Raw genomic sequence first — 19,707 nt, 5'->3', positions numbered from 1 at the left:
TTATTATTATTAATTGAAACTATAATAATTTTCATTTATAATTTTTAGATAAGGAAAAAGATATCATAGCGGCAACTGAGAGAATTCAATCTAAACTAATTGAATCCCATAAAAAACAAGAAGAGTTGGCCAATGATGTCACAATTCTTAAGGTATACTTATATAATTGTATGTTTATACATAAATATTTAAAAAAAATTGCTTATCTAATAGTTAATAGGGCAATATATAATTTTTTAATAATTGTTAATAGGAACAATTAGCTGAAGCTAAAGAATGCTTACAAGCAGCATCCAGATTAAGCGAACAACTCGATAAAAAAACAGAACGAATCGAACAGCTAAACCAAGAAGGTACTCGATTCTATTATTACTACAGAATATTACCTTTGCCTGCATCTTGTTTCTTTTATATTTCGCATGATTAGAATTTTTTGCAATTAATTCTTCAATCATTATTTATCGATAGCAAATTTACACAATTTCATATTTCCAAAATCACAAAAAATCAATACATACATTCGACGTAATTAGTCTTAAGATACATTTGATAATATAGTTTTCAAAAATTATTGTTAAATGTGAGGAAATAATATGCACATGTGCTTCTTTGGTGTGGATTATAAATATTCGGGATTTTTTCATGTGGTTTTTAATGTAATTTACAAAATAAAGTTTCAAGTATCAAGAAACTAAATGTATTGTAATTAAATATCTAAATTTCATAGGTAAAATAAAGCTTGGTATTATTTAATTATTAAAATTTGCAATATATATTGCTATGTAACATCAATGCTAAATATTGAGAATAAATTGAAGTACTGAGAATAATTCCCTAATTTTCATATTAATTTTCTTATGTGAAGTATTTTATTTTTATTTACACTTTAAAATATGCTTATATTTAAATTTTTTAAATGAATTATTCTCATATAATTTAGATTTTACGAATTGTATTGTACCTAGATTAAATTTATAAATATTTTCTAGCATGTCCTAACTTTTTACTAATATGCAAAATAATAAATATATAATCGCACAAATTGTGTATCATTATTGACAATATGCAATGAAGAATACAAAAAGTATTAATATTGGACTAAAGTATCGGTATAATGCATTTGATCAACAATATGTATATTGATCCTTAAAATCCCGTTTCTACATAAAGTAGAAAAGCACATGCGGTTTTTTTATGCAAAAGAATCTGGTGCTATAATAGCTTGCCTATACACAAAATATCACACATGTTCTAATTATAATTTATGCACTGGTGAAATGGTTAAATCCCACTCTATTATCATCAGTTTGAGTGTGACCTGTGACTAATCTGCAAAAAGCAAACACGTAAACAATCCGGTGATGTAGTCAAATATCAGCTGGTAATTCTGGGATTTTGACAATAGCCCAGGATTCTTGCTGGTATCCGGCTACGAACTGGACGATCGCCTTAGCGCACTAAATCACATCTTCGTTGGCTCATGCATTGCCACTGGTGCTGGTACCTTCTCCTGTTTTTCTACTTATAAATTCCTATATACTAACATATAAAATATTGTTAGATAGCAAGGGTACAAAAGTAAAAAGATTTGTTGTATGGTTTCTTTTCATCTATGTGTAAATTATATTTTCTAATCTAATCTAATTTATGTCATAATATTTTGTTTATATCACCGAGGACTATATTAATATTGTTAAACATTCTTTTTATATATACATTACATCTACATTCGATAGCTAATTTATTTTTTCAATTTATACAACTGGAATGTTGGTGCACACATAGTATGAGAGTTATATAATATTGTAATCTTTTAATTCTTAAGAAACAATACTAATGACCATGAATTTACAATACTACTGCAACCATCACACTAAGTAATAGTAGTAATGTATGATGATATATGTATTTTTATAACTGTAATCTGTAACTATAATCTGTAAACTATAACTATAATCTGTAAACGAAATACAAGTGAACTACGTATTTCTCTAGTTTCCTCTGTAGTTAAAGTTAAGTTTAGCACTCAAATACATCACAAATAAATTAAGACATTTAGTCATACATATACATATGTTGAAATAATACGTAATACATAAACAGATCTATATAAACACAAAATTTGGTAGCGTTAGTGTGGGTAATCTCATGCGGTAACTGTGAGCGTGTGAATTGTAAAAGCTCATATTACCTCGTGGGGTTTCCCACCCGTTACCGTTATCCTACAAGGATGAAAAAATGTAGATAAAGGTTTTCATTCTACTATCTATGACGTACATTTTTTTATTTTATCTTTAATCATTAATACTACTAGAATTGTAATTTATTTAATTTTTGTCAGAGTAAATTGCCAGAGGTAAAATTAATGTAGCCATTGCAAAATTATAGTAATTTGTAAAATAAAGTACACAATCATTTATTTATAAAGAATTATAATGAAATCATATTAGAATAGCTATTGTACTTTAATGTAATGTATTGTAACATACTGAAGTACTTATTATATTAATATAGCTTTCTTACTTCTAGTGGCATGCGTCATAGTTTGCTAGTATGGCATGATAAATGAAGAATGCAGCATGAGCAACTAAGACATGGGTGTGAGTATTACATCAGGTACTGGTGTGATATTCAGACAACCAGTACTTGTGTTATACTTACGCTCATGTCTTTTCAACCTCCAAATCCGCCAACTTTACAACGCTGGAATGCACATGTCTAGAAATGAAACATCCAACATGCTAAACTTTTCCTTAAGCAGTTATTAATTCTACTGAAATTACATTTTTAAAGATATAATTGATTCAAAATATTATAATAATTATTTTTTGACATTTAATGATCTTTTTTCTATTACTCCCTTTCTTACATGGTTTGTCATATATTTCTAGTGGACCGGTTAACAAATCTTGTAAATACTGCTGATCACAGGATAGAAGAGGCAAAGCAAAGTGGAGAGGGAAAAATTGATAAGTTAGTATTCATTTCATATATTTATGAATATGTTTTGTAGAGAGAATTAGAATTTCACACTTTAGTTATGTTTCTAAATTTAAATTTATCTATTGTTTTGTATAAAATTATCGTAAAAAAGATTTTCTTTAATTGTAAATAAAACATTCACTTTTTTCAGGACTCTCATTAAAAACCTCTTATTGGGTTACCTGTCCTCGTCGGCAGCAGATAAATCTTCGGTGCTTAGAGTGTTTTCCACAATTTTGGATTTCAATGAAACAGAGAAGGATAAAGCAGGGTTGAGTAATACAGTCGGGCAAAATAGCTGGTTTTCTCGTTTAACTGGTGGATCTACCGTTCCTAATAAGGTAAATTAATTTTTCTTTTAAAACAGGTTTTTGCACTACACAATACAAGATTACTCATTAACAAATACATCAAATAAGTTTAATATTATTTTCCATTCCACGATACATATATTCGCGGGTCTTATAAATTACTGTTGCGAGATATCGAGATACCGAATTATTTGGCGCTAGTTATACATATACGGTACATGACATCGATCATACCAGAAAAAAAATTTCCTCTCTGATCATACACTCATTTACTTATAAATATACATAATTAAATAAATATTTTATGAAATATACATAATTAAATATATACTAACTTATAAATATACATAATTAAATAAATATTTTTATGCAAAATATGAAATATGATATAGAAATGAAATAATTATATTATTTAGGATCAAGAAGCGTCTTTGTCAGCAGCATTTATTAGATTTCTAGAAAACGAATCGAAACCTAAACCACAATTACCAGCATTACCACTTCAAACATCGGTAAGGACAGTATTTCTTTGTTTCTTGTTTATACACATATGTGATGTTTTCCATTGGACTATTTTTTTTCCTAGCCATTACCACGACCTGGTCATAGTAGGCAACATTCTACGTCATCAACACAATCTACTTCGTTACTTTCCAATGTAAATTTACCAACATTCCCGGATTTTATCCCAGCCAGAAATACAGGATCTATTTTGAAAGAAGTATTGAAGGACAGCTGATATTAATAATTCCGGTATATTTTATGCTTTGTAAATTCTAAGACTGTAGCAGAAAGCAATGTTTAAAGAAGACATTTGTTTACCAAGTTCCACTTAATAAAAGTAAAGAAAAGAAATGATTATTGATAGATTGCGGATTGTTATGCATTTATGGCAAATTTAAAGATGCAAGAATGTATAAAATGAACATATATAAAATATCCAAAATGCAGTGCTTATTATAACATTTAGATTAAACAAATCTCTACATAGATCCTAGTCTTTTAGTTATGCTCGTTAAAATGTGAATTTGCATAAATATCCGCAGTCTAATTACGAGATTAATTCTATTATTCTTTTATAAAAGAAAAACGTTGTTTTTAATAAATTTATCAATTAATTGTTAGTTACGATAATGCACTATTTCTTTAAAACATCGATTTTTCTAGTGTAAAAAAATAATCTAAATATTTTTAAAAAATCTTACTGAATAAAGTCTAGTAAAAATTATATGTAGTAATTCATGGTGCTTGCAACAGAAATGTTTAATGTGAATTAAAAGATTCAATTTTTCTGTTTCTTGACAATAATTTAGAAATGTAAATTGGTAAAAATATGTCATAATTAATGTAAAACGAAAATTTTGTCAATTCAAAATAATCCGTAATTACACCGTTTCATCAAAAATATTAAGACACAAAATTTTTTATCTTAAATTGTACAACGAATGAAATAGTAAATAGAATATATTTGCATTATTAAATTTGTTCATACTTGTTTTATGTTATTTGCAAAGATTATATTAAATTAGATGTAATCTAATTTAGAACTTGATAGGCACTAACTACAAGTTTTATTTATATCTTTATAATCTTAAACATTATAATGTTCTGAGATAAAATATTTAAGCTACTTCAGTCAATTTACATTAATTGTATATAAACTATGTATATTTAAAAAACAAAGTGGTGGGCTAGCAATAAATAATAAATTATAAATTAATATTACATATAATATATATGATATTGTAATTGTATTGGCTAAAACTCTTAGTAAGAGTTACAAATATACAATCTTTGTATATTATTTACTTCTATTAGATCTTACAGTTTATTTATATTGAAATATTTTAAATATGGAAACATTAACACCTAAATGTAGCATAAAAATTATTGTTACATTTTGTAATTTATTTTTCAATACTTTTTTTTATTAAATTTCATCTATATTTCATATGTATACAATATAAGCTTATAAAAGTTGTATTTTGATAGTTATTGTTCGATAATTTTCAATTACTATACATAATTTTTACAATTTAATAGCAGCTGAAACCTTTTTACAATTATATATGTAGAACAAATTATTTTAACAATAATGTTCTAATGTTAATGTCTATAAGCTAATAGTGTAATGTAAAGTAATCCTCTCATATTTTTGAATAACTAAAATAAATAACAATAACTTGAAAACTAATACTTTAATTTTCATATGTTTTACATAGACATTTTATAGATTAACAATCTAGAAAGCACGGATTAAATGTGAAGAATATAGATAATTTTTTATATATATACATATATAGAAAGAGATTCAAAATTATATTTTATTGAACATTTTATTTAAAAAAAAATCTTAACTTATAGTACAAAAATCAAATTACATGGCAAAATGCGCTTTGGCATGTATAAAAACGGAACAGAACACAAACAGAAGAACATGTATTAATAATTTAACACATCTTTTAGACTTTATTTTTCTTTCTTCTCATCCTCCTTTTTCTCTTCCTGCTTCTTCTCTTCCTGCTTCTTCTCTTCCTGCTTCTTCTCTTCCTGCTTCTTCTCATCCTGCTTCTTCTCTTCCTGCTTTTTCTCTTCCTCTTTCATCTCCTTTTCTTCTGCTCCCCTCAATGCTGGTTTACCCGTCTGCTCAATAGTAACAGTTCTTTCATTTTGGATCTTCGGTTCGTCCTTTCTAGGCGCAGTGATATTGAGTACACCATCAGACGACAGACTAGATGTTACTTGATCAACATCGCATTGCTCAGGAATCAAATATTTCCTGGTAAACTGTCTCGAGATCCAACCATGCTCGTCTTGTTTCTCTTCGTGCTTTCCCTCGACGATCACAGAATTGCCAACGATTTTGACGTTGATTTCTTCCGGTTTAAATTGCTGAACATCTAAAATTACCTGGAACTTGTCCTTGTCCGCTTTTACCGTAGATGTACCTCCTCCTCCGCCTTTTCGCAGGAGTTCACCCCATGGTCTATAGTACATCAGTGGGCTTCTCAATCTTCGATCTCGAAGGGGTAAGATGTATTGATCGAGGATACTTGGATTCAATAATTGCTCAGGATACAACCCCAAACCAAAATTCTGATCGAAGAGTCGGTGTGGACGGTCCAGTTCTTCCCACCAGTCGGAGAACAGCAACGGTATCAAAGACATTTTGATTGAATTACTTGGTAGCTATATACGTTAAATAACGTATTCAATTGTAGATTTCTTCACAAGAATTCACTTTTGACGTTCACAGTTCAAATGTTTGTAGTATACTGTTTCTATGGCTCGCGACGCGCGTATTTATAGCTGCCCTCTGCCAGCTGTACATGGCGGATGAAGTATCCAGAACATTCGAGATTCAGAGTTAGGAAGTTTTGAGAAAATTCTCTATTCTACTTATCTACAAAGATACTTTTACACATAGATATTGTTCCTAGCTGTCTATAGAATAATTTTATACATATAGTAAGTACAAATATGATAATTAAAAGGATCTTTTATCTATAGCCGTACACCTGGTGAAAGTTAATATTTTTGTTTATACAAAAGTAACATATATATCTGAAAGATTTTACTTCAGAAGGAAGAGCTATTCGATTATTGTATTATTATAATCTTCCTAGTTACATAAGAATTTATGAATATCATAATTGAAATGCATGAATTTTATAGTATTTCAACCGTACTTCAATGAAACTTTACATTTACAAAATATTTTCTAAAAATCAATCAGTTTATCAGGTTTTTAACTTTATCATCATGAGTATCAATCACAAATAATGCAGATACTAAATATATATTGTCATACTTATTGATTTTTCAATAAATTACATGATTCTATGGAAACGTCCAGATACATATTATCCGGATGCAATTAGTGGCAATTCTGCACACTAATCAGTGCAATTTTGGTCTTATGACTCATATATAAATGCAATTGTGTGCCAGAATCTATGATGTTTTAATAAGAATTGGTCATCGCAGGCGACTATCTATTAATAGTACAATGATTTTATGAAAAGTTTTATTCTAGATTTATCTATCAATTGTATCGATCACTTAGCGTGTATTTGTAAAGGTTTATAAAATTTGTAAAGGTATATACATATAAATATATATATATATATATACTTAAATAGAATGTTGAAAAGATGTATCATACACCTACAAGACATGAAAAGATGTAAAATGTTTTAGAAATAAAATAACCAATGTTTCAAGAACTTATCGAAATCCATTAATTACATTTTATAAATATTAAACATGGTTTTATATTTTCAATATATATATTTATATATTGATAGAATTTTGTCATTACTATCGAACGTATTATCGATCAAAATGATTCAAATTTTAATCTAATCCGTTGTAAGATTGTAAATGTTGAAAATAAAAAAGAAATTCACATGTTCTGGGTAAAAATATGGCCTTGATACGTTTAAGGTGATATTTAAAAGATTGTTGGTCGAATTATATTTTGAATGTATTCTATTATGACACATATATTCTCGACGTGCTCTGATATGTACATATGTATGTACAATGTAATTTGTAAATATAACAATACATATGATATATATCGTAATAAATTCAAATTAAACGTTAACTAAAGCACATAGCTTTACAACTATCTATATTGAGTTGTAAATATCTACATAAAATATTCGAGTAATTTATTAAAAGTTATTACTATTACTCAACATAATCCAAATTTGAAAAATTAAGATAGTACTTGAGCAATTGCGATTTTTCTTTTTTCCAGCTGTACTTTCTTACTTCAAAAACAATAAAATTGTATACAAAACACAACGTACTACAAAATATCTAATATAAACGTTTTATTTACTACGTGTTTGTAGACTATTCTTGTACGGTATGAAATTGATGTTTTTCAGTGCTTCTAGAAGCTGCTAACTTTCATGTATGTGTATATGTAATATATGTGCTGGCTGCAAGCTCATATACTACACGTAGCTTATCACAGGTTAGTGTACTCTGAAAAATTCTAGACGCTTCTAGATGCAAATTATAGTATTTTTAAATAACAAATAATTATATTAATAAATTTATGGTTTTATATAAAAGTAAGTTTCTAATTTGATCGAAAAATAATTTTAAAATATATATGTAGTATTTTAGAAATATCGAGAGAAGTATTTTTTCTCATATCTACTTCATTAAATGTTCTTAATTGTTTCATACTATGAATTGCGTCTTTTAGGAGTAATTTAAATAAATTAAATTCAAGGCTTTATATTTGAATATATTTAGCATTTTTTAAATATTTTATATTAGATAAATACTCTAATACTTTATATTAGAATATTATTAAATATATTTTATTATATAACATCGCAATATAACTAGTGGAAAATTATTTAACATAAATAAATAAGCTAAACTGCAGAAAAATTGCCTTTTCTCCGATTTGGATGATTTTGAAATATGTTATAAAATATGTTATACTTTAAACAACTTTTTCCTACACATATAACCATCGGTTAGTTCCAGCTTTCGAGATATTCGCAAAAAGCTGCTGGTATCACTACAGTGAATTCTGTCTATAATTGTACGTCCATGGCAGTATATGCGTCAGTTTGGATGCCGGCCGCCTCACGATATAGTGTGACGGTTGGATAAAATAATATCTAACTCAAATCTAATTCTTGTCTTTTGTTTAGAGTTTATACAGGTTTATATATATGCAACAACCAATACTAACGCATATGTTACTATAACTGCACAATTATAAGCAAAATTCATCATAATTGTACCAATAGTTTTTTGCAAATGCCTGGGAAATTAAGGGTAATCGTCGGTTATATGTATAAGATATGTAAAGTTGTTCAAAATGTTAAGCTTTAAAACATATTTCAAAATCATCAAAATCGGAAGAAAGGTAGTTTTTCTGAATATTGACTAATTTTCTGTATGATTTATTAAATAACGTAAATAAACATTGCATATTCTTCACTAAATCTAGTATTAAATATTTAACAAATGGGAGGGAAAGAAGTAGAAAGAAACTAATGTTGTTTAAGTCAAAAAGAATAGTTTATTTCTTAAAGATGACAATAATACAGATTTTATATTTTTAATACTTACATTTACACACAATGTACAATCGTTGTCTTATAACATTTAATAAAAAGAAAGAAATGAAATGGATAATTAAGAAATAAATGATGAAGATGTTTTATACAGTTTTAACATTGCCTTTTTTACCACGATGATGTTGTTGTTGTGATTCTGATGTGTCGTTCGTATTATCATCTTGATTGTCCAAAGCTGGTTCATCCACATTTAGGTTGTGAAGTCTGTTTTCTAGGTGCCAAAATAGATAAAATACCGTAAGACTACAAATACAATTCCATTTAGTTGCTATCGCATTGCGATGGTATGATATATTTTCTAACAAATTGCGTAGATACCCATCCGTGCTCGTTCTTTTTTTCATCGTGTTTAGCTTCGATTGTGACGTTTTGATCTAATCATACTTGGAATTTATCCTTATCAGCTTTTGATTAAACTTTTAAAGAATGGATGATATTGATGATGAAGATGATGATGACGACGTCTTTTGCCACGTCTATGCGGTCAACAGACCAAAACTTCTGCGTTTAGAGGATCAAGATCATTGAAAAAATCATCTGCATCTACCGTCGTGCCAAAATACTGATCCCAGAGGCGATGAGGTCGGTCTGGATCTTCCCACCAATTGAAAAACAACATCGGTATTAGCGGCATTGCGTGATTATTTTCAATGTAAACTCACAATGTTATGTACATTTGATGTAGGAATGTTCCCGCACTTTTCGAATATAACTAATTTAAATGCTTCATCTACTAGGAAATTATTATAATGTTTATTCTATGGAATAATATATTCTATGGAATTAATGTTAACATTAATTGTTAATAATCACTAATAGGTTGGGAAAACATTAACATTGTGCAATAAATATGAATTATTGTTGATTTACTTCCAATTGATTGTGCCGTAGTACTATTGCATCGTTCACACGTGAATCAACCGGTGGCAGCCAAGCAGTTATCTTTATACAACTTTATACTACGTATGTATTCGTTATGCAAGTAGCAAAAGTGATGAGAATACATACTACCACCACGCATTCAAGAAGATCCTGGAAAACACTAGGTTAGATTAAATATCACCGTCGTCTTTTTATCAAACATCAGGTCTACACAGCACACTTGCGCAACATAATGTAAATACAGCTCATAGCTTTAACGACCCATGAACTGGTTCTTTAATGCACAAGGGTTCAGAGACATTTAAGTTCGAAATCGATAGCGGATTGCCTATTCATACAATATGTAAAATTCATACGTATTTTGTATGATTGTACATATTTGTGCAATTTCGTGTAATCGAATATATTACGCAATACACACATAAGTAACTTGTTATGAGTCATAAACTTGATATGTGTATGTATTTGATATGCTATGTCATGAATTTAAAATTAGTCACGAACAGTTCCGAATTCTTTGAAAATTTTAGATCATAACAAAAACAATATAAGTCATTTATATTTAAGTGTACAATATACGTACGTAAAATCCATGAAAATTTATGTTTTAGTTTTAATTAGGTATGTTATCATTTGTGACGTTCATTAGTATCAAAAGTAGTAGTGTTAACGACGATGTATTTATTATTCTATTTTATATTTACAAAAAGACAAATACAAATGTTTTTAATTCAGTTTACAAAACCATTTCAATGAAATTTAACGGGATAAAAATACAAAACAACGTTTATATCTCTTGTAATTATTTAATTTAGTTCTAATATATTTCTCAGTAAGGCAGGAAAGAATAAAATAAAATACTTCTTTATCTTACAATTAGGAGTGTGCGGGTACCTAAGTTTATGGGATCGGGACGGATTGGTAAAATTCCGGTGGGATAGGGCGAGATCTAGCTAGAAAGTTTTTTTGGACTAAAATTTGACTCAGATACTTAGCAAGATGCTGCGGGTACTTGTAAGCATGAGACGGCAGTCTAATCTCAGATCGGTTTATATGTAAACCTTAGATCAATAAATACCATACTTAATTATTTATAGTTTTTTTATTTTTATTTCATACATTTTATTGGTAAATTTTAAGAACACAAAAAGCATAATTGTTCTATATTTCCTGCTAACAACATTGCATCGTCAGCTAAATTATCATTAATGTTTGAACTTAACCTTCTTTTACACCTACCACACATACATGCATAGATATACACATATCATAAATGCAGTCTCTATTAATCATGAGAGTATTACATATTCGATAGGATATGATTTCCTATTCGGTAATTTCCTAATACAGATACATCTAAAATTGGTATTACTGTTAATATCCTTTAGAGATAATATTGATTGAGTAGAACAACTAATAGTTCGTTTAAAGATGATTAAAATTTTAAACGAAATTATCATTTTCAATTGCTTCCACCAAATAATTGATATAAATGATACTTACATTACCTTTAAAATAAAATGAATCTCTCATAATATCTGATCTGTTGCCTGCAAGACACATACAGCAGTTGAGCTACTTGCTTACTTACTTTCATACATACGTTACATAGGACAACTTATTAATTCCAGTACGTGTAATTTAATGAATATTCATTCGAATAATACAAATCAGGATATATGTTAACAAACATATATATTTTTTCGCTGATTTTGCTTAAAGCATTTCGCTGATATAAACACCAAATAAATACTCGCGATAGGAGCTACAAATAGTATCGAAGAATAAGGTAATACAAGTCGGTATATCACTCGGTGCTGAGCTTCAATTTTCCTGCGCCTCCTCCTCCTTGTCCTTGTTTTCTTCCTTTTCTTCGTTTTCTTCCTTTTCTTCCTTTTCTTCTTTCTGTATGACGCATACAGACGGTATACCGGTCTGCTCGATTTTAATTACCCTTCCGCTATCGAAAGTTAATTTTTGCTTGCGTGATACAATGATCGAAAGAACGCCGTCCGATGAAAGTTTCGAGGAAACTTGATCGACATCGCACTGTTCTGGAATTATGTATCTCCTCGTAAACTGTCTGGAGATCCAACCATATTCATCTTCCTTTTCTTCATGACTTGCTTCAACAGTGACAAAACGGTCTACGACTTTAACATTGATTTCTTCAGGTGCGAATTCCTGCATGTCTAAATCCACATGGAATTTGTTTTTGTAAGGAAACACGACTGATAGACCCCCATCTCCTTTACGCAGGAGATCATCCCATGGCCTGTAGTATTTCATCGGAGTCTTAGATACGTACACACGCGTTTTTGAAATCTGAACATCTGGATAAATTCTATGGAGCCAAGTTTGATCTAAATGAGGATACTCCGTACTTTCCCACCGACTGAGATGAGATGATTGTTCTAGAGACATTTAGATTCGTAGATTTCTGACTGATTCAAGTAAATTAGATTAATTGAGGTTCTTCGATTTTTCGAGATTTAATATTATTATAATCTCAATATTTGGTCACTTTGTGATAGATGCACTAACACGAAGACTGTTCAGAACAGACTGCAGTATTTTCCAACATGACCGTAGCATGTAGGAGAAGCGCTTCTATCGATCAGACAAGCTTATAGAAAATTTGCAAGCATGCGCAAAACAAAATTTGTTGAAGTTTGAAAAAATAGGTGGATAATTATACAAATGACTCGAATCCAATATTTTTTTTATCCTTAATATTCAATCTCGGATAATTCTATATAAATAGTGCCAAAGCCATCAATTTATAATGGTTTTTAAGTTATACTCTTTTACTATCAACAATTGCACTATCATTTCAGTAAAAGAATACCTTTGTGCAAATAAAATTGAATCATTAAAGAACATAAAAGAATTAACTGAAAAATTTACTCAAAAGCAAAATATTTTTTAAGGATGTTTTGAAATAAAAAAACCAAATATAATAAATGCTATTTTGGGAGTGATCAATAGATGTAATGTAGGTACATATATACAATCAATAAAATAGGATATAGTTCAACTGAAAAATAGTGACGTTTTGATTGTAATGTAAAATTTCTGTGTTAACCAGCATGTGGTGAAATTTTGTCGAAGATCCCAGCACCAGATCGCTAAAATGTCTCAATATAATAAGTATAAAACTGTGCTATTTTATCACATGTAACTACATAAAATAAGTGCATTCTATTATTAATAATATTAATAATATTAATTAATTAATTTTCTGTTCATGTTAGAAAATGTTTTTAATTGTTTTAATTTAATGTAATTGCAGTATGTATTATGTGAATGAAACATAAAACGTTAATATGAGCTATAAGAATATGCAACAAAAAATATAAAGATCTTTGAAAGCTTAAATGTGACCTTCATCAAACTCTCTAACGTTATTTCAAGGTTAAAAACCTTCATTAGATGTCACTCTTAATACCATATAACTTTTATCTGAAACATTTTTTCGTATTTCTGATACTGAAATAATCATTTGTAGATATTTGAAACGGACATAATGTACATATGTACAACATTGTACGCGGTCAGTGTTTCCTTTAAAAATTCCTTCAGAAAATCGATACGAGTAGCCATTAGTATCACATATACCATGAGAATGTCAAATTTAAATAAAGAATGATAGTAATTTAAAAATATAAAACAATATATCAAACATGGTATATTTCATGCAAAATAAATTTATTACAATAACATGAAATATTATCTTATAGTTTAAAAATTATGTCTATTAAATGAGAAATAAAAATTTGACAATGTACGTTACAAAATTAACGTAACTAATTTAATTTCCTTTATTCAATAATATATTCAATATTATATTATACATACCTCTCTATATATGTATATGTATTATTATAATATGTATATACAAATATACGCATGAATCATTATTCGGTTCGTTAATTAATATTTTCATTTTTAAATGTAATAAGAATATATGTCTTTGTCATATAGAGATCACAAAGCTGATGCAACATTACCGAACTTTAACTAACTAGGTGTAACGAACTAGGTTGATGCAATTTATCAGAAGTTTTGAATAGGCAGCGCAAGATTATTTTAGAAATATTTACAGAAAGATGCATTACACGATATTAAATTATGTAAAATAGAATATGTACATGAAATCTACCATTTATTTCGCCCCAAAATGTTTTAAGTAAAAATACTTTACTTTTCGCTATCAACAATTCTATTTATGTTATTAATTACTATAAGTTATTAAATCGATCGAAATATTGATCAACCTATATTTTGATAGAAGTTTTCAGAATTTTCGAGAAAAAAATTTGACTGCCGTTTCTATCATCCTCGCATGTGCGAAGCTCGTATTGATTATATAAAGCATTGGGTTGCCGACATGCGCTGTCAGTATACAGAGATCAAGCAAGGAATATGCATGCCTTCTTGCTTCAATTGCAAAATTAATTCTATCTTCATAGAAATATCGATAAACAGAAGAATTAAAAAATGAGAAGGGGAATGAAATTAATTCCAAGATTGTTCTCCCACTGGTGGGAAGTGTTGGAGCAACCACACCAGTTATTTGATCAGCATTTTGGCAGAGGATTACGATCGAATCAATTTTTTTCTTCGGTATTTGAAAGACCATCTTTTAAATCATTTCCATACAGTTACTATCGACTATTGATAAATTGGGAACGAGACGAAGAATGTGGACGGTCCATAATGAAAAATGATAAGGACAAATTTCGGGTAATTCTCGACGTACGACAATTCAAACCAGAAGAAGTCGGTGTAAAAGTCGTTGACAATTTCATTATTGTAGAGGGTAAGTGTCTTTAAGATACATTTAATTAATATCCCGAATTTAAAAATGTTAAAAAGAAAATTATATATCGTTTGTCCCTTTTATGATGTAATATTAGCATCTATAGAAGTGACTGCTAACGAGTCTTACAAAAATTAGCTACAATTATTAATAATTGTTACGATATTGTTATATATTAAGAGGTTTATAGAATGTTATTTTTACAGGAAAACACGAAGACAGAGCAGACGATCAAGGTCTAACCTCCAGACATTTCGTTAAAAAATATTTAGTACCAGATCAATGTGATCCTGAAAGGGCTACGAGTACTTTGTCTACGGATGGTATTTTAACAATAACAGCACCGTTAAGGCCAGAAACTATTGAAAGAAAGCGAGAAAAAACCATTAAAATCGAACAAACGGGAAAAGCGATGGAAGACGACGAACTTCTGAAAATAAAGCAAAAGCAGTAAAAGCTTGTATATATATTTAATATTTTTACCTGTTTTTTAGTGAACGCAGATACTTATGAAAATATTTTTTTATGTGTATTAAGAATTTGAAGATTGTGTATGAATAAATAATATATGTACGTACACATATTATACAAATTGTGTAATGCTTCTTAGCCACCTGTATCACTTGTATTCCTTATATTCGCTTGGACAGTGTAATTAATCTTTTCAACTATTATGGAAGTTATCAAGCTTAACAATAAGAAAAAATAAATGTTTGTGTGAAATGAAATCGAATCAGATAATATTATAGGCAATAGGAGTATTCTATGATATCCGACAACGTCGTAACATAAAGGTTAGGCCAGATTTCGTTAAACTTATGCTTTACATTTTATTGATTGTTATTCATATATTGCAGAAGTAGATGTACATATAACAGTAACTTGATTATGTTTCTCCATTTTGGAAACAAAAAAATCATTAAGTATCGAAATTTCTTTCAATTACGATATATATAGAGATATATAGATATATATAGAGAGTTGAGATACAATGTTTGTTATATAATGTAATAGACAGCTTATTTCATAATTTTATATTTGCTAACAAAAGATATTGATATAAATTTCCAGCATTCCATAGTATAATATAGTGTTAAATATAAAAATAAAAAGTAAAACTTATGAGTACTATTTACTTACAAATCTATTAACAAAAAAAAAAAAAAATATATAAATTTTACATACTTGCAGATAATGCGTATTACATTCACATGTTTATGAAAATAAAGCGTATCACGAAACGAAAATGAAGTAGCTATACTTATTAACATAATTAGCTATTAATAACTTATGTTATTAACTAATATTCACATAATAGTTAATGTAAATGCAACGACAAGAATATGACAATGTTGTTCGTTATAATTTATATCGAACGATAAATACACAATTGTTATATTAAATAGGAAATATAATAAATGGTAGAATTTTACCATTAGAGATAGAATATGATAATAATAGAATTTTTAATGCTCTTCTTTTTCTTCAGTTTGCTTCATTGGTTGCCGCTTAGGTGGCTTCAGTTGCATTGCTGGCTTGCCAGTCTGCTCTATCTTTATTACTCGTTCGTTTTCCATGGTTTTTTGATCCTTTTTTGGAGCGTTAATACTAAGGACACCATCTGTCGACAACTGCGATATGACTTGATCAATGTTACATTGTTCTGGAATCAGATATTTTCTAACAAATTGACGAGAAACCCAGCCATGATCGTCCCGCTTCTCTTCATGTTTTGCGCTAACGATGACAAACTTCTCAACAACCTTAACGTCAATTTCGTTTGGTTCAAATTGTTGAACATCGAGCATGACTTGGAACTTGTCCTTATGTGCTTGAACAGTCGAGATGCCTCTATCGTTAAAGAATATCGATTCACTCCATGGTCTCCTAACGTAAGCATTCCTTTTTCGTGGTTGTATATATATTTCCACTCGACTTGGCGGCGTTAATTGTTCCGGGTTGAGACCCAATCCGAAATTCTGATCTAGCAGACGATGCGGCCGATCCAACGTTTCCCACCAGTCAGAAAACAGCAATGGTGCCAAAGACATTTTGCGATGATTTAGCTTGATTAGTGGTAATGCACCAAGATATGTAACAGGATACTCTTGTTCAATGAAATTTCGTTAAATTCGCTCAAACTCGCGATCTTCACCGCTTAGCTGTTAACGAAACACTGACGAAGGCGGTGCCCACTGGCTGTATTTGCTGCGAGTATGCGCAGAGCATAGTCACGACGTTTCAGGAGACTTTGAGAATTTTCCAACTGTTGAGCATTGTGTATTGATTTATTTTGAATGTTAATTTGTTCTCATTTGATACGCGTTGTAATCGTTAGCATAAAATTAAGGAACACTGGATTTGGAACATTCCTTTAAATACATTTGTAATGGAATTTCATTCAACAGAGCTGTCAATAGAATGTAAAAAGCGGTTAATTTCCAGGTGGGACTCATAATAATAATTAAAGATATAATAGATTATTGTGCAAAAATTACATAATGCAGATAGAGAAATCGTATCCTTTTAATTACGTATTTATCGAAATAATATTTCATAGCATTTATAGTATAATAAGCTACATATAGCACAATTTTTGTGATGCGATTAACAATGACATAAATTAAAGGCTTTACATACATTGTATACAAGAGTATAAAATGTCATATGTAATATCAATATAGAAGATACGCGAAGGTTCGAACTTGTAGCTTTTAATTTGTATTGTTAACCGCGCGTTATAAAATGTTCGCGCCCTTTCAGTCATTGAAATGACAGTGACGATACTTTTAAATATTTCTTATATTATTTCAAATTATACACATTTCAATCAGACGTCACATATACTGAGTCATCATGTTTTCCCACATCTTAATTCTTTTTTTTGTGCCTGGAAAATTCGATTTCCAGAAAATTCTATACATTTATCGATTACTGCTACGCCCCCCTCCCCCTATGTTTTCGAGCCATACAAATATGTATATATGTATTCGCGCGTAACTTCGATTGAATTTGAAAGAAACTCTTAGTCTCGGTAATCTCAGTGTTAACCTTTAGCGCTTATTGGCGTACATAGATAAATATGTATTTTATTGTGTTCAAAGAGTAAGAGTGAGTGCAATTATTAAATCTCTTACAAATCAAGAAAAAGAAGTAAAAATTTGAGGTGGCAAGATTATATTTTAAAGGTTAAAATAGAAGTGGAACAATGTTTCTACTACCGATGCTATTTTCCAGCTGGTGGAAAGGTTTTGAGAGACGCCAGTGTATTTTTAATCAACATTTAGGACTTCCATTGAGTTCTGATTTGCCAATGTCTTTAGTTCTTTAGGATGCTGACCTTTTGGTGATAAGACCTCGCTGCCGAGGTTTTCAAAAATTCCAGCCATATGAAAGAGACGTAGATTACAAATCTAGTAGAATATCTACTGTACAAGCTGATAAAAATATATTTCATGTTACCTGGACGAAGAAGGACAAGATGAGCATGGATTTATCTCGAGGCAATTTGTACGAAAATACCTTGTGCCAGAATAATTCAAATCAATCAATTAAAATCAAGTTTGTCTTTTGATGGAGTTTTGATTATTACTGCACCAAGGAAGGAACTTGATCCACAATCAAAGAATGAAAGAATCATAAAAGTTCAAATTACAAGGCAACCAACTTTGAGAAAAAATTCAAATCTAGCTGAAATACTAAAGAAAAATCAAGTTCAGAAGAACTCTGTACCACAGAGAGGGCAAGAACATACAGTAAAGATTGCTTAAGAAGATAGTTTAATGTAAAATTGATTGGATGATAGTGACAAATGCCTATTCTTTTACAGTATGTGTAATTTAATCCAATACATAAGTTCGAAGCATCTTTATTCATTTCATGCTAGTCAATAGAATAGTTAGACATTCTCATTTTATTTAGTTCCTTACTCTTTTCATATAATCATAATTTGAATCTGTATATTTTAAATAAGTGCCAAGTTAGTTATAAAAATATGTATCTGTAAAATAAATCGAGAGGAGGTCCAGTATAAAAGGTAGCTATGCCACAATTATAGTATCGTGAGATATGAAGACTTTCAAGAAAATTTGTTTCAATAGAAATTGCATAATTAAGATTATAATTTTTTAATTTAAAATTATTAATATGAAAATAATGTATCTGGCATAATGTTGTACTTTTTATTTTATTTTCTATATGTTTAAATATGAAAATTGGATTAAAAAAATAACTACATAAAGCTATTTCAGTTATATAAAAAATCACAGCGCAGATAGGAATTTTGCTACGTAATTATATATGAACGGATAATAAACAAATACCAAGAAATTTCAAAATTAATAAAAACTTTTTCCACCTTTTGTGGCATAGCTCCCTCTTGCACTGAACCGCTCAATTTTCCCTATTGTTACATTTTCATGTACTATTTAACATTCATCTATCATAAAGCATTCTTTTAAAAATAAAGCTACTCTTTTTGTATAACCATAAATTCTTAAATTCCCCTTCCCTTCCCTTATACATAAATCATATTTAAACTGTAATTTATACCTTGATAATTTTCATAAATAAATACAACATATTTATAAAACAT

The 19,707-nt window shown here is 29.1% G+C and overlaps 6 protein-coding genes and 1 long non-coding RNA gene across 9 annotated transcripts in view; 2 read left to right on the top strand and 5 right to left on the bottom strand.

Moving 5' to 3' along the window:
* LOC132908128 (thyroid receptor-interacting protein 11-like) overlaps positions 1–4,148 on the top strand; it is a 44,078-nt gene extending 39,930 nt beyond the window's left edge. For all 3 annotated transcript variants that reach the window (XM_060961799.1, XM_060961800.1, XM_060961802.1), the window contains 6 exons: positions 49–152; positions 254–353; positions 2,892–2,973; positions 3,134–3,323; positions 3,710–3,805; positions 3,880–4,148. In XM_060961799.1, the coding sequence (XP_060817782.1) occupies positions 49–152; positions 254–353; positions 2,892–2,973; positions 3,134–3,323; positions 3,710–3,805; positions 3,880–4,032 (725 nt within the window). In that variant the 3' untranslated portion in view covers positions 4,033–4,148. The remainder of the gene's footprint in view (positions 1–48; positions 153–253; positions 354–2,891; positions 2,974–3,133; positions 3,324–3,709; positions 3,806–3,879) is intronic.
* The window catches only part of LOC132908351 (uncharacterized), a 235,262-nt gene that overhangs the window by 141,967 nt on the left and 73,588 nt on the right, over positions 1–19,707 (bottom strand). The window lies entirely within an intron of this gene.
* On the bottom strand, positions 5,611–6,599 carry LOC132908130 (protein lethal(2)essential for life-like). Its single transcript, XM_060961808.1, has one exon. The coding sequence runs from the start codon at positions 6,459–6,461 to the stop codon at positions 5,763–5,765; it is 699 nt and encodes a 232-aa protein (XP_060817791.1). The 5' UTR covers positions 6,462–6,599; the 3' UTR covers positions 5,611–5,762.
* Positions 9,130–10,434, bottom strand: LOC132907905 (protein lethal(2)essential for life-like). The gene is made up of 2 exons (XM_060961361.1): positions 9,899–10,434; positions 9,130–9,783 (listed from the first exon to the last, which is right to left on the bottom strand). The coding sequence occupies exons 1-2, from the start codon at positions 10,041–10,043 to the stop codon at positions 9,671–9,673; spliced, it is 258 nt and encodes an 85-aa protein (XP_060817344.1). The 5' UTR covers positions 10,044–10,434; the 3' UTR covers positions 9,130–9,670.
* Positions 10,633–13,030, bottom strand: LOC132908131 (protein lethal(2)essential for life-like). The gene has a single exon (XM_060961809.1). The coding sequence runs from the start codon at positions 12,713–12,715 to the stop codon at positions 12,116–12,118; it is 600 nt and encodes a 199-aa protein (XP_060817792.1). The 5' UTR covers positions 12,716–13,030; the 3' UTR covers positions 10,633–12,115.
* On the top strand, positions 14,623–15,705 carry LOC132908346 (protein lethal(2)essential for life-like). Its single transcript, XM_060962290.1, has 2 exons — positions 14,623–15,113; positions 15,320–15,705. The coding sequence occupies exons 1-2, from the start codon at positions 14,792–14,794 to the stop codon at positions 15,565–15,567; spliced, it is 570 nt and encodes a 189-aa protein (XP_060818273.1). The 5' UTR covers positions 14,623–14,791; the 3' UTR covers positions 15,568–15,705.
* LOC132908345 (protein lethal(2)essential for life-like) lies at positions 16,408–17,318 on the bottom strand. The gene has a single exon (XM_060962289.1). The coding sequence runs from the start codon at positions 17,162–17,164 to the stop codon at positions 16,580–16,582; it is 585 nt and encodes a 194-aa protein (XP_060818272.1). The 5' UTR covers positions 17,165–17,318; the 3' UTR covers positions 16,408–16,579.

Source organism: Bombus pascuorum, chromosome 6 (genome assembly GCF_905332965.1).
Source record: "Bombus pascuorum chromosome 6, iyBomPasc1.1, whole genome shotgun sequence".
Classification (NCBI taxonomy): Eukaryota; Metazoa; Arthropoda; class Insecta; order Hymenoptera; family Apidae; genus Bombus; species Bombus pascuorum.
Note: the sequence above shows the minus strand (reverse complement) of the source record. Positions and strands in the feature narration are given on the sequence as shown.